At 41.2% G+C, this 12,869-nt stretch overlaps 1 protein-coding gene across 1 annotated transcript in view; it reads left to right on the forward strand.

Annotated features, from left to right (window-relative positions):
- The window catches only part of LOC124286727, a 42,143-nt gene that overhangs the window by 14,124 nt on the left and 15,150 nt on the right, over positions 1–12,869 (forward strand). Inside the window, exon 5 of the mRNA XM_046723156.1 lies at positions 6,649–6,803. Coding sequence (XP_046579112.1) covers positions 6,649–6,803 — 155 coding nt within the window. The remainder of the gene's footprint in view (positions 1–6,648; positions 6,804–12,869) is intronic.

Genomic DNA, 12,869 nt, shown 5'->3' on the forward strand with positions numbered 1-12,869 from the left:
GCTGGAATATTGCTGAGTGCGGCGTAAAACTAAATTCACTCACTCCACAGTAAATTAGCGTAATAGCCTATTCAGACCCCACGCGCTTACCCCCCTACTGAGTTCATTTACACTGCAGGAACACCTCTGTATTAGCGCGGTGGACTATTCAGAGTCTCACTTTCATTATTGTGACAAATTTTCCACCACATTTTATGAATGTAGTGGTTTCGTTAAAAAAAATATTCTTGAACAACGAATAACATAATGGTTACGTGTAAACACGTATACCAAAACTCATTCCTGTAGACAAAATTTGAAGTGCATGAAGTCCCTATACAATTACCAATAAAACCCCATGTGTCCACAGGGCAGGGCGACTAGCCGCAGAAAGACGGCAGCCTGTAAATAATACATACACATGCCACCAGATCATCACGCAAGGCTGCCTGATTCATTTAGTCTTCTTGTACCAGAAGCATATTTTGCCAGGGACCTATTCTAACCCGGATTCCCCGAGGTGACGACCTTCCACCTCTTGGATCAGCTCCTGTTTTCAACAAGACTGTCATGTACAACCAGTTCTGGAACAGCATGAATATCGCAGACATTTATTCACTCCCGACAACATAAAACCTGACATCGCCTGGAGAATCAATTATTGTAACACCGTGCGTCATTTCTCTATTCTGGCCCATAATCCACACGGGGACGATAAAAATATAACGGTAAAACCGTACACTGTTCTAACCAGCACGCTATCCCCACATCACCAATTCCCAGGCTCAGTTGGAAATTATCCACGGTCCCGTTAGCGGAGGGCTTGCAATGTGAAATAAATCTTTCTGATAGCAGCTATTTCACGAATATAGAATTTCAAGAAGTTCCTTGGATTTCTTTCTCTGACATGTCTGAACGATCGACGAGATTGATCGGTTAGTTCATCGTGGCCAAAATCTGTGACACGATGTAGGGAATAAACCTGTATCAATTTTAGTCTTGTACAGATGAAGGCGTTGAGGTATATTTTAATCAAACGTTCATACAATTAAGTTGTTCGTGTTGTAATGTGTGTGCAATGGATATATGTATTCATTGTAATTCCAGCGTCCATAACGCAAGACAAATTCCCTTCTTGGGCAATAAAGTATTATTATTATTATTATTAATAATTTTATATGGCGTGATGACTTTAATCTTATTACAATGCATGCATGATTACATAGTACCCGTGAAGATCCGTTTAGAATTGGTCTTGAGCAATGTATGCTTGTAAGAGGCGACGAACGGGATCGGGTGATCAGACTCTCTGACTTGGTTGATCGTATCCCATTTGCGTAGATCGATTCGCATTTTGTTGATCACTGGATTGTCTGGTCCAGACTCAATTATTTAGAGCCTGGAAAAGCTGGAATGTTGCTGAATGTGTTGTTACAAAACAAACAAAAACCCCATAGTGACATAACATTCAATTTAACAATGAATTTAATATTCAACGTTTGATTTTGATACTGAACTTAACATAGTTTGAACTAACAGCGTTTTGTAATTTGTACATGCTTCATGCTATTTAAAAAGAGCATCCTTCAGTCCCATGCAATATGGAGTATATCTGCATTACACCTCCAACACTTAGTCACCTGATAGAATGACCATGTAAGAGTACGTGCTGAAACAGCCTATACGTGTTGTAAGAGGGTTGGTTAACAGATGATGTTCATTATATCAACCCTTAGTTTGTCTGGTCCAGAATCATAGGGCGCCATGATATGACTGGACAGTTGTCGATTATCATTGAAAGCAACACCCAAGCAGACAATCAAATCGGATATTGGCGTATTCTCAAAATCACCAACTGGCCACAGATTGTCCTCCCAGTCCAAGGGACTCAACACTTCCCGACGCCACCTGAATCACACACCACAAGACCTCAGATCTTTCTAATCATGATATTGTCCGAAATGAGTGAGTGAGTTTAGTTTTACGCCGCTTTTAGCAATATTCTAGCAATATCACGGCAGGGGACACCAGAAATAGACTTCACACATTGCACCCATGGGGGGAATCGAACCCGGATCTTCGGCGTGACGAGCGAACGCTTTAACCGCTAGGCTACCCACCGCCCCCTTATCCTAAATACACCAACTCCATTATAAACCAGCATCAGCCGCTAGTGGGGGAAGTCACACAACGATGAGATAGATAGCACTTTAAACAACAAACAAACCAACAATAGATTCCCTCCTACAACCTAGAGCCAAGTGCTCCTTTAACAGACAAAGAATCACTTATCTGACCAATTAGTGAATGTAGCGGCGCAATGGACCGTAATAAACCTGAGTTTTGTTGTCCCTTTTATCACCTAGCTAAAAGCTGTATGTAAGCTTGAATTAACAGATATCCGCTGATCCATATTGTTTTGCACAATGCCAAGCTTACAAACGTTTCCTGAAACTATACTGACGTACAAAAGAAAGTACACACTTCCCACAAAACCGTAAATATTTGATAAATTGTGTTAATTTTGACTTCATATGTCGATCAAGCCTTACTGTTAATATTCAGACCACAAAGAAAAACGATATCCTCGATTATCTTACGGTTGGGCATAAATGGCAAAGTAGTTGAGAACAGTATGTAACGAGATCACTGAACTAAGTGTAACGATAAGCTGGAGTGAGGTGAGGTGAAATGGTTTTTTTGTGCTTTCTATTGGAATATTGGGTTCCACTTGTTTTTTGTTGTTATCTTGGTTTTCAATTTCTATGGGTTATTCAATGTTTGTTTGGGGTTTGGTTTGATTTGGTTCTGGGATTTTGGTGTTTTTTCGTTTGGTTTTGGCTTGTTTTGTGATTGTTCTTCTTTTGTTTTGTTTTTTGTTTGGGTTTTGGGTTTTAGGGGTGTGTGGGTGTGGGGTGTGTGTGTGTGTGGGTGTGGGGGTTGGTCTTTGTCTTGGGATGGGGTGGACGATACATGTCACATATCCTCGACCTGAGTAGTCATGTCTGGACCTAGCATCTTCATGGATGTCAATCGCAGACAACGCCTTTTTAGCAAAGGCTGTTTGACAATGGCTGTATATTTGTCAACCTAAGGAATCGATGTCATAGTGAAGCCCTAACTGTCCACACAACTGGTGTAAGTGCTACTGTCATATGTTTATCAGATAACGGACAATATTCCTCCCTATAATCCATACTGACATTAACAAGCTTTGTTGAAACCAATAACTTGAGCCGTCTCACCACCGACTCCGATACCCACGAGCATAACTTGGCATTGCCTAACACACATAATCGATAGCAGTTATGCAACAGTAATAGAATAACCTTTAATGAATTACGGATTATCTATCCGAGTTAATTGTTTTTGTCACGGGGTTTTAACGAGCGACAATGTTATGCCATATGTTACCTTCAAATGTCCATCATGGTGATTACTGTACTAAAGTGTCAAATATCATTGTAAAAGAAAACTTGATATTATAGTATGCATGCAATTCGGCCACCGGTCCTCCGAGACTAAAGTCGTTAACTGAAACGAAATTCATCGGGGATAAATATATTGTAGAAAATTTATGAGCTTCCCTTTCTTTGATGAAATGATCAGCTCGTTCAATCAATGGAGGGGTGGTAGGGTAGCCTAGCGGTTAAAGCGTCCACTCGTCATGCCGAAGACCCCTGTTCGATTCCCCACATGGTCACAATGTGTGAAGCCCATGTCTGGTGATGTTGCTGGAATATTGCTGAAAGCGGCGTAAAACCGTACTCACTCAATGGAATGAAGTCACATGATACCGCCTTTGACTCTTTGAACAATCGTTTACGTAATCTATAATTAATTGTAATCGCATGAATAAATGCTAACTGGATAAAAAACAGTCGACAGATTTGTGTGAGGTCGCTTCATATTTACAAGAAGGACACAATGGTGAATAATTTCACCCTAATGGGCAAATAACCAGTTCTGTTTTGACGTATCCCTCCATGGAAGCACGAACTGTCCCAACAGTGTATTTACTTGGAAACCGATTTCCATCCTCAATTTCGTACCTATTTGACACTTTCATCCCGATAAGTACATAAAAAAGTCAGTCCACATATTTGAAGGCAAATGTTTTAGGAAGCGAACTGGGTTTTAGTGTTTGTGGATTTACGATTAATTTAATTTGGACAGGGTTGTTAGTGCTGGGTATCCGGATCTGGAATGTACTAGGAAACCGTTATGGGACAGACAGTTTCTTTGTCCATTCAGAATCTAAATCGTCCATTGAGACAGCGCTGAGACGCCGTTATCACAGCTATGTATGATATAAGATCTGGCAGCTAGGTATAATGTAAGACTATATATAATATGAAACCTCACAGCCAGGTAAAATTTAAGGTCTCATGGCTAGGTATAATGTAAGACCTCACAGCCAGGTAAATTGTAAGGCCTCACGGCTAGGTCCAGGTACATTGTAAGGTCTCACGGCTAGGTATAATGTAAGACCTCACAGCCAGGTAAATTGTAAGGCCCCACTGCTAGGCATAATGTAAGACCTCACAGCTAGGTATAATGTAAGACCTCACAGCTAGGTATAATGTAAGACCTCACAGCTAGGTATAATGGAAGACCTTACAGCTAGGTTAATGTAAGACCTCACTGCCTGGTTAATGTAAGACCTCACGGCTAGGTGTAATATAAGACCTCACAGTTTGGCATAATGTATGACCTTTCAAAGTATATTGCTTCCACCAGAGGCCGTTATCTATGTAGAGTTGCGTCCCTTATCCATGTCCAGGATCGTATGACCATGTGTTCGAATCCCAAAGTCGCCCTTATGATTACTAGTGGTATCCCAACACCATGATCGTACTCTTGAGTAATTTCCCATGGTATAGCTTCCACACATCGCTGACCTCAAACCCGTTCCACCATCGTAAGTCCCAGCCTTTAATCATTGGCTTACGACAATCGTAGCTAAGCTCGCTCTGTGGAACGGGTCTCTGGTGAAACGTCAATAGTCTGTACTACCCTACACTAGTGTCACTATCGATAGTCTCAGTGCACAGACAATTGTACCATTGTTGAACGTCTGACAATCATTCTGTCTACCTAATCATGGTCGGCTGAACGTGGCATGTTTGGATTTATTTGTCACGTATGATCACAATGTTTAATTAAACAGAAATTAGCTCGTAGCATCCCAACAAAATCTTCTTCGATTTATCGAACCATGAGCATGGCAAAGTATGCCAGAACATATGTCATGTGACAATTCGTTTTCTTTGTTGTTTAACAGTGCATTCTGCAATATTCCTAATTGACGACACTATGTAAATATTCCAGTCACGATCAGACAAAACAGTGGTTAATATTATGAGCAGCGGTCCTGGTCGGGGTACGGTGACATGTCAAGTCAGTTGACATCTGAAATGTCTCCTTTCCCACCTCGTTCAACCAAACCACAAATTCGAGCCCGTGAAGATCCAGGTTAGAATTGTTCTACAGCGACCTATGCATGTCGTAAGAGGCAACTAATGGGATCGGGTTGTCAGACTCTCTGACCTGGTTGGCAATCTTATCCAAACTGCGTAAATCGATGCTCATGATGTTGAAAACTGGATTGTCTCGTCCAGACTCGATTATTTACGACCCGTGAACGTCCGGGTTAGAATGAATCTTAAGTAACCCATGCTTGTCGTAAGAGGCGACTAACAGGATCGGGTGGTCAGGCTCGCTGGCTTGGATGTCACATGTCATACCGAAATATAAGTCTCATTAACCAATTCAGACAATGACCTACTTTTCAGCCGATCCGAATTTTTTCGTGTGAAAGTGAAAAGAGACACTACAAACAACTATGGTTACACTGAATTCGAATTCCTTGCTTAATGAGAATGGTATTTACAAATTAATCTTTATTTTAAAGTTTAATAAAATCGTAATTCTATATTTTATGTCGAAGTTTAGGCAGCATGTCGTTAACTAAGACGTCGCAGACTGCCCCTGTTAGAAGAAGTCGTACCAATGATTCAGAATTCATCTGGCTCATTGGTTACACCTGTTATGTATTTTTTGCGCATATTAAGCGTATTTTTGGTAAAGTACAGTATGGTTGATATAATATCAAAGCCGTAAAAGACCGCCAAACTTTTCTAGCGGCCGAGCCTCGTTTTAAGATTTCCACGATTTCAAGATTTCCGTTTGTCAGAGCACGTTGTACGGCAGAGCATGCTGCACGACGTGTTTGCAAGGATTATAAGGAGCGTAGTGTTGCAATATACAAGTGATTAGATGTATCAAATAATACTGATTAATATCTATATAGCCAGTTAAATGAGTTGGTCTCAAATTTCTGGACTGGTTCTTGTAATACGTTGCGCAATAGGACGGAACCCAGTCAGCAGGAAACGAGACAGTTGTGTAATCAATGTTTTGACTTGCATCGGTTCCCAATTGCGCAGATCGATGCTCATGCTGTCGATCACTGGATTGTCTGGTCCAGACTCGGTTATATACAGACCGCTGTCATATAGCTGGAATATTACTGAGTGCGGCGTAAAACTAAACTCACTCACTCGATTATTTACAGACCGCCGCTGCATAGCCGGAATATTGCAGAGTTCAGCATTAAACAACAAACAAACAAATAAATTACCCAGACCACGTCCCTTTACTTTACAGACGCTACCATCCCCTTCCACTGGGCCTGGGTAGTGGCGGACTTGGTGTATGAGCGGTACGGCGAGAGGATGAGGAGGTTGAGAAACAACATAGAAGACCACCTCACCAAGTTCAGATCACACACCACCTTCAGGTCACCTCTGATGTGTCAACAGGTACGCGAATCAGGCCCTGTCAAAATGGCAGGGTGCCGTTATACAAAACGTTCTTAGCGTTAAGACTGCCGTACATATTATAGTGTAAGGTTATGTTAAGAGATGAGAGGACTGATCATTTCAGCTCTGAGGTCGCTTGGTACAACGGTGCCCTGATCACATTGTTGTATCTGGATTCCTTTGCAGCATGCAATATGCCAGTCTGGTTTACTTCTATTTAGGGGCGGTGGGGTAGCCTAGTGGTTAAAGCGTTGGCTCGTCACGCCAAAGACCCGGGTTCGAATCCCCACATGGGTACAATGTGTGAAGTCTATTTCTGGTGTCCCCCACCGTGATGTTGCTGGAATATTGCTAAAAGCGGCGTAAAACCAAACTTAGTCAGTCAGTCAGTACCTCTATTTAATTTTGTTTGTGTACGTGTTTGTTAGTTTTGTCGTTTGTGTTCGTTTCTTTGTTAATTTATTAATCACAGTGACTGCAATTCCAGTCAAAAGTCACTCATTAAAGTTGCTCTTGAACGTATAAGGGAGGCCAAGCAGCTTCCCCCTGCATTTCTTCTTGCATTTGTTGTTGATGTTTTTTTACCGCTTCCTTTGTCTTAAAACTGATCATAACATACTATCATTTTCATTGTTTAATCTGGCTCAGACGTTGCTTTGGTGAACGTTTGTTCTGTTTGTTGTTTAACGTCACAATGAGCAGTAGTCCAGCTCAGGGGCGTATCCAGGTTTTTGAAGAAGGGGGTGCACATCAATCATGTAGTCCAAAGGTTAGGGGGAAATGCTCCTCAGGGAATCTTTTTCCGGGGAGAAGGAGGGTGCACAAAAGAATCACTGCAAGAATATCCCTCAAAACCCTCATTCTGACTCATGACTGCAATTACAACGGTAACTTTCCCAACTATCTCGAACAACTCGTCTTCGGGTATGTTGTACTATACCCCAGCGAAGTCCCCGATCCTCCTCTGACTCTCTCCTCATCCAACACAGATCTCCAAACCAACTGTCAGACCGAGCCTTCTCGATTACCTGCCCTCAACTGTGGAACTCTTCCAAAGGAAATCAGGAACACTTCATCGAAAGAAACTTTTAAATCTCTGCTAAAAACCAATCTGTTCACTGCTGCCTTTCTGTTAAACCCATATGAACTATTTCCTTCCCGAATATTCTCATTTGATTGAAACATGCTTTATTAATTCAAGAAAAGGATTGGGCAATATTGTCATAGCGCCACTGAGCATCTCAATGGTGGATATTAGGCGCTTGATAAATTAATTATTACTATTACATGTATTATTTTATCTGTCAGCATTATCAAACTTCAGCCATTTTGGGGCGACATGATACTAGTTCAATACTGTTCAACCCAAAACAATCGCTTTCTCTAAAAAATGATCTATTCTTTAAAAGATTGATTCTCTTGCTCTAGAAATGTAACCTGTCGATGTGCAGGTTCGTTAGAAATTGGAAGTCGCCTCAAGGTTAAATCGGTTCACAACGTTAAACAACATACAAACGAACAACGCTCATTCAACCAAATTAGATTTCCAATAGGTTAAGAAAGGTCGTTTCCAATACCCGTCTGTTGTGTGTTCCTGTCGACCTTTAGACAAAACCCTGCTTTGTCAAGAGAAACAGAAAAAATGAACAAAGGTGATTCAGCTGAATAGAAGCTGGATCCTCACAAACAAACGCCTCAGTCGACTACTAACAATTTTATTACCTTCACAAACAACAAACAAACAGCTCCTGCTGAATAAACCATAAGCAGAAGCCACATTAATAGTAAATATGTGCGAGTATTTGCACGGCATTGTTTACTCCCGAACCAGCAACACATGCCAATCGAACGTCGACCTTTTTAAAAGCCCCAGAGGTCTTTGCTTGAATGGTCAATACTCTTATGTCTAATTAGTACACCATTCATCCATCACAGATGTTCACACCGACATGGTCATCTGGGAATTTGTGACATTGAATAGTCAGGGAATTTGTAAGAGACGGAATGACTGATTGGTTGATACGAGGAAAACATGTTTCTCTACGCCGATTGTTTTGGGTGTTTTTCTCAAACATTTTTACGACATCCTTATTCCTTCTGCTTTCTGGTTGAAAGCTCAGACACTTTTCCTAGTTTGTCTGTCCAAACCTGAGAGTCAAACACCGCGAAGCCAGGAATAGTAAATAGCCAAGCCAAAGAAATATCCTCTGATGTTTGATGGTGGCTGACAAAGGAAACACACAAGAAACGATTTTTCGATGCTATACGCCACAGTATTCCAGCTACATGGCGGCAGTCTGTAAATACTCGAGTCTGGACCAGACAATCCAGTGATCAGCAGCATTAGCATTGATCAATACAATATTGGGATACGATGACATGTGTCAACCAAGTCAGCAAGCCTGACCACCCGATCCCGTTAGTCTCTTAAGACAGTCACATCATTGGTTGCTGAAGATGAATTCTTACCTGGATCTTCAAGGGTCAGAAATAAATTAATTAATTAATTAAATTTACGGAATCATAATAGGTAATATGTTGGGTATCACAGAATGATAAGCAAACAGAGATATGTTCTTCATCTTCATGAGACTTCAAACTGCTGTACGACTAACGGGATCGGGTGGTCAGGCTCGCTGACTGGGTTGACACATGTCATCGTATCCCAGTTGCGCAGATCGATGTAAATGTTGTTGATCCCTGGATTGTCTGGTCCAGACTTGATTATGTACAGACCGCCACCATATAGCTGGAATACTGCTAAGTGCAGGCGTAAAACTAAACTCACTCACTCAAACTGCTGTCAGGGGTGTATTGTCTTGAACCTGAAATGAACCTGAGTTGAAGTTGAGACTATCGTGTTTATTTATACAATATCCCAATGTTTGTATCATTGAATACAGTATTCGTCATGTGTAATAGATCTACAGTTAGGTGATGTGATGAGAATATTTCGCTCATATGACGACGTGCATGCATGTGTATGTGTATGTGCGGCTGCTTGTACTAGCCCAGTCTGAAGCTGGTTTTATAGTGCTAGGCCACTGAGATACCATGCCGCAGTGAAGCATGAATACCCCTCTCAGACACATTATACTGACTCCGAGCCGACCAGTCCTTGTTGTACCCATTAATGCCTAGCGCCAGGCAGGGACCAACAAGTACCATATTTTAACGTCTTTTTTGGTATGACGCGGTCGGGGATTGAACCCGCGACCTTCCGGTCTCCGGGCGGACGCTCTAACCACTACACCACGGAGGCGGTCTTCACATTTATGAGTCGAGAGTAAACAACACACAGACGGGCGGAGAGTCACGGACTTCATGCGTTACCAGTTACGTGGTGATACAAGCTTGTCAATCAGGCAGTTCATCCTCATACGAAGATAAACATTTTTAAACGGAAACCTTTGTGAGAGACAATTAATTAATTACAACGCCTTACGGGTTTTTTCCTCCTGATATGTTTTCTGAATGTGGAGAGTCGCAAGTTATTACGCATGATCACCCAGTCATGGGAGATGGATCACGTGCTTCTTGTTTTCCGTGTAACAATTAACATGGTTTTTTTTAAGGAGCTTTCCAGTCTTGCATAAGCATCCACACGGAACGATTCCAGTTTGCTAAGTTGTATAGAAAACAAAAGTATAATCATTGTTCTAAATATATTTGATGCCGTATGGTATTGGACCTTAAATCTGAAGTGTTTTGGGTGAATGTTTTCAGCCTAGTAGCCTTTCGATAAACAATCATATTGCTTTCCACGTCCCTTTTCACGTCGCTTTTTACATGACCACCTCCGTGGTTTGGTGGTTAGAGCGCCCGCTGGAGAGCGGAAGGTTGCGAGTTCGATCCCCGGTCGCGTCATACCAAAAGACGTTAAAATATGATACTTGTTGCTCCCTGCCTGGCGCTCGGGATTAAAGGGTACAACAAGGACTGGTCGGCTCGGAGTCAGTATAATGTGTCTGAGTGGGGTATTCATGCTTACCCGCCGTGATATTGCTGGAATATTGCTAAAAGCGGCGTAAATCCAAACTCACTCACTATTCATGCTTAACTGCGGCGTGGTATCTCAGTGAGCTTTCACTATAAAACCAGCTTAAGTCTGGGCTAGTACAAGCAGCCACACACGCATGCACGTCGTCATATGAGCGAAATATATTTAATTAAGTCCGACGTTAAACCCCATTTCAACTCACCTCACCTCGCTTTTCACGTTGGTTGGGCCCCCCTGAGTTCACGTTACTGACAAGACGATCAGAAACCTTCTGCATACGGCTTATCTGCATTGTGTTATAGTCTTTAGAGAGTAGGAACACGTTGATGTCGTGTAATGTCCCAAGTCCAGATTCCTTCAAGAATTTATTAACTCTTTTGAACGTCAGTGTAAGGCAGCTTGACATGTTGTAGGGTAAGTTTGATTTTAGACTGTATCAACATCACGACCAGAACGCCAATACGTACTGTCTGTGGAAAAGTCATTGTACAACCTAGACAACCTACATGTGTCAATAGTTGTGCACTATTCTCACTATGCTGATCCACTACGTTTTGTCACGAAGAACACTCGGACGCTTGAATCGGACCATAATCGGACGTACATAAATAATTGTTTGACTAATCGTGGGGCATGCCCCATTATTGATGAAGTCATTTATTGGTTTATTGGTTTGACTACACAGCCATGTTCTGTTTTTACCAGAGTGTGTTTTTGTGATTTGTAAAATCATTGGTTAGGTGATAGTTATTATGGGTCACAATGTTTAAAGTTTTGTGGGTCACATTTCGCATCATATATGTTCAATGGCAATACTATGTTTAGCGGTACGCCTTTATGATAGCGCTCTAGAGTTGCCTCCCTTGGCTTTATTTCATGTTTTGACAGGTCGTACGTTCCACAGATTTCCACTTTAGGTGAATCACACTTAATGTATATTAAATCTATCTGCTTTTATGTCATAATTTACAGATTTCCTTGCAGAGAGGATTCCATTCATATCTCTACAAAAAGATGTGTCCATGGGATCTAGCAGACTTATTAATATACAACGCAGTGCAAAGTACACGTACAATATAGTGTGGTTATGTAAAACAAGGTCACAAATTTGTCGTGTTCACAGACTGTGTATGAGATATATTTTTCTGAATGATGTAGATTTCAGAAGGTATGTTTTAGTTCGGTAGTATTATGGAGATAATGTTTTGTGTAGACGTAATGTTTGTTGCAAGGTATATTAAATTCAGACGTGATTACATTTTTATCCCCACGGCATGTAATGGGATATAGTCGTCGCCTCGTCCGTCTGTCCGTCCGTCCGACCGCAATCATCTTGTTTCCGGAGTATAACTCCAAGACCATTCGATATTTTTCAACAATAAATTGTAGATATATCAAACAGAACCTAAGGTGGTGCCTTTTGCTATTTACAGATTTTTGGCATTTTTATTTTTCTCAGTTTCCATGGAAACGTTTTGGACTTAGTCTTAAAGGGAGGGGTGGGCTTCGTTTCCGGAGCATAACTCAGAAACCGTTCAGTATTTTTCTGCAAAACTTAGTAGATATATCAAACAGAACCTAAAGTGGTGCCTTTTGCTATTTGCAGATTTTTGTTATTTAATATTTTCTTGGTTTCCATGGTTCCAAACGATTCGGACTTAGTCTCAAAAAGGAGGGGTGGGTTTCATTTCCGGAGTACAACTCGAAAACTTCTTAATATTTTTCAGCAAAACTTGGCAGATATGTTAGGCAGATCCCTAAGTGGTGCCTTTTGCTATTTGCAGATTTTTGTCATTTATGTTTTTCATGATTTCCATGGAAACGATTTGCACTTAGTCTAAAATCAAGCTGGACTTAAAGTAACTGTCAGATGATTTGTTCTTTCAAAGATGTGGGGGCCGGGGGGATATGTCATCTTCTGATGACTCTTGTTCTTTAAATCCAAAAAATGATGTGTCTATTCTACTTTTAGTTTAGTACCGGATTTATTTTCTATTTTATAAGGTTGTGGCTCAATAGTTTTACCTGTGTACATTCATATAACAAACGAATGATATTTTCAGTTT

The sequence above is a fragment of the Haliotis rubra genome, unplaced genomic scaffold, assembly GCF_003918875.1.
Source record: "Haliotis rubra isolate DU_JTF1 unplaced genomic scaffold, ASM391887v1 Scf1101, whole genome shotgun sequence".
In the NCBI taxonomy this organism is placed as follows: Eukaryota; Metazoa; Mollusca; class Gastropoda; order Lepetellida; family Haliotidae; genus Haliotis; species Haliotis rubra.